The following is a 245-nucleotide window of genomic DNA, read 5'->3' as shown; positions in this document are numbered from 1 at the left end:
GTCAGCGGCGCCCGACCCCGAGTGGGCCGTTGGGTCTGGCGAAGGGAGGGTCCTTACCCATGTGCTGCGTGTCCAACTGCACGGCCGGCATCTCCTTCAGAGGAATGTGCCCCGTTCCGCCGTCTCTGCAACACCGCAGGCAGCAGAACACCGAGGCGGCCATCACGCAGGGACCTCTAACTCCTCGGCTGCCTGTCGCTCTTAGACCGTGGCGACCCCTCCCTCACCCCTCCTCCTACCTCCCG

At 66.9% G+C, this 245-nt stretch overlaps 1 protein-coding gene across 1 annotated transcript in view; it reads right to left on the bottom strand.

Annotated features, from left to right (window-relative positions):
- The window catches only part of SPRYD7 (SPRY domain containing 7), a 24,173-nt gene extending 23,934 nt beyond the window's left edge, over window positions 1-239 (bottom strand). The window contains exon 1 of the mRNA XM_005863195.2: window positions 58-239. Within this exon, the coding sequence (XP_005863257.1) occupies window positions 58-163 (106 nt within the window). The 5' untranslated portion in view covers window positions 164-239. The remainder of the gene's footprint in view (window positions 1-57) is intronic.
- Between the last annotated feature and the right edge of the window lie 6 nt (window positions 240-245).

The sequence above is a fragment of the Myotis brandtii genome, unplaced genomic scaffold (assembly GCF_000412655.1).
Source record: "Myotis brandtii unplaced genomic scaffold, ASM41265v1 scaffold174, whole genome shotgun sequence".
Taxonomy (NCBI): domain Eukaryota; kingdom Metazoa; phylum Chordata; class Mammalia; order Chiroptera; family Vespertilionidae; genus Myotis; species Myotis brandtii.
This window is presented reverse-complemented; position numbering and strand designations above follow the sequence as displayed.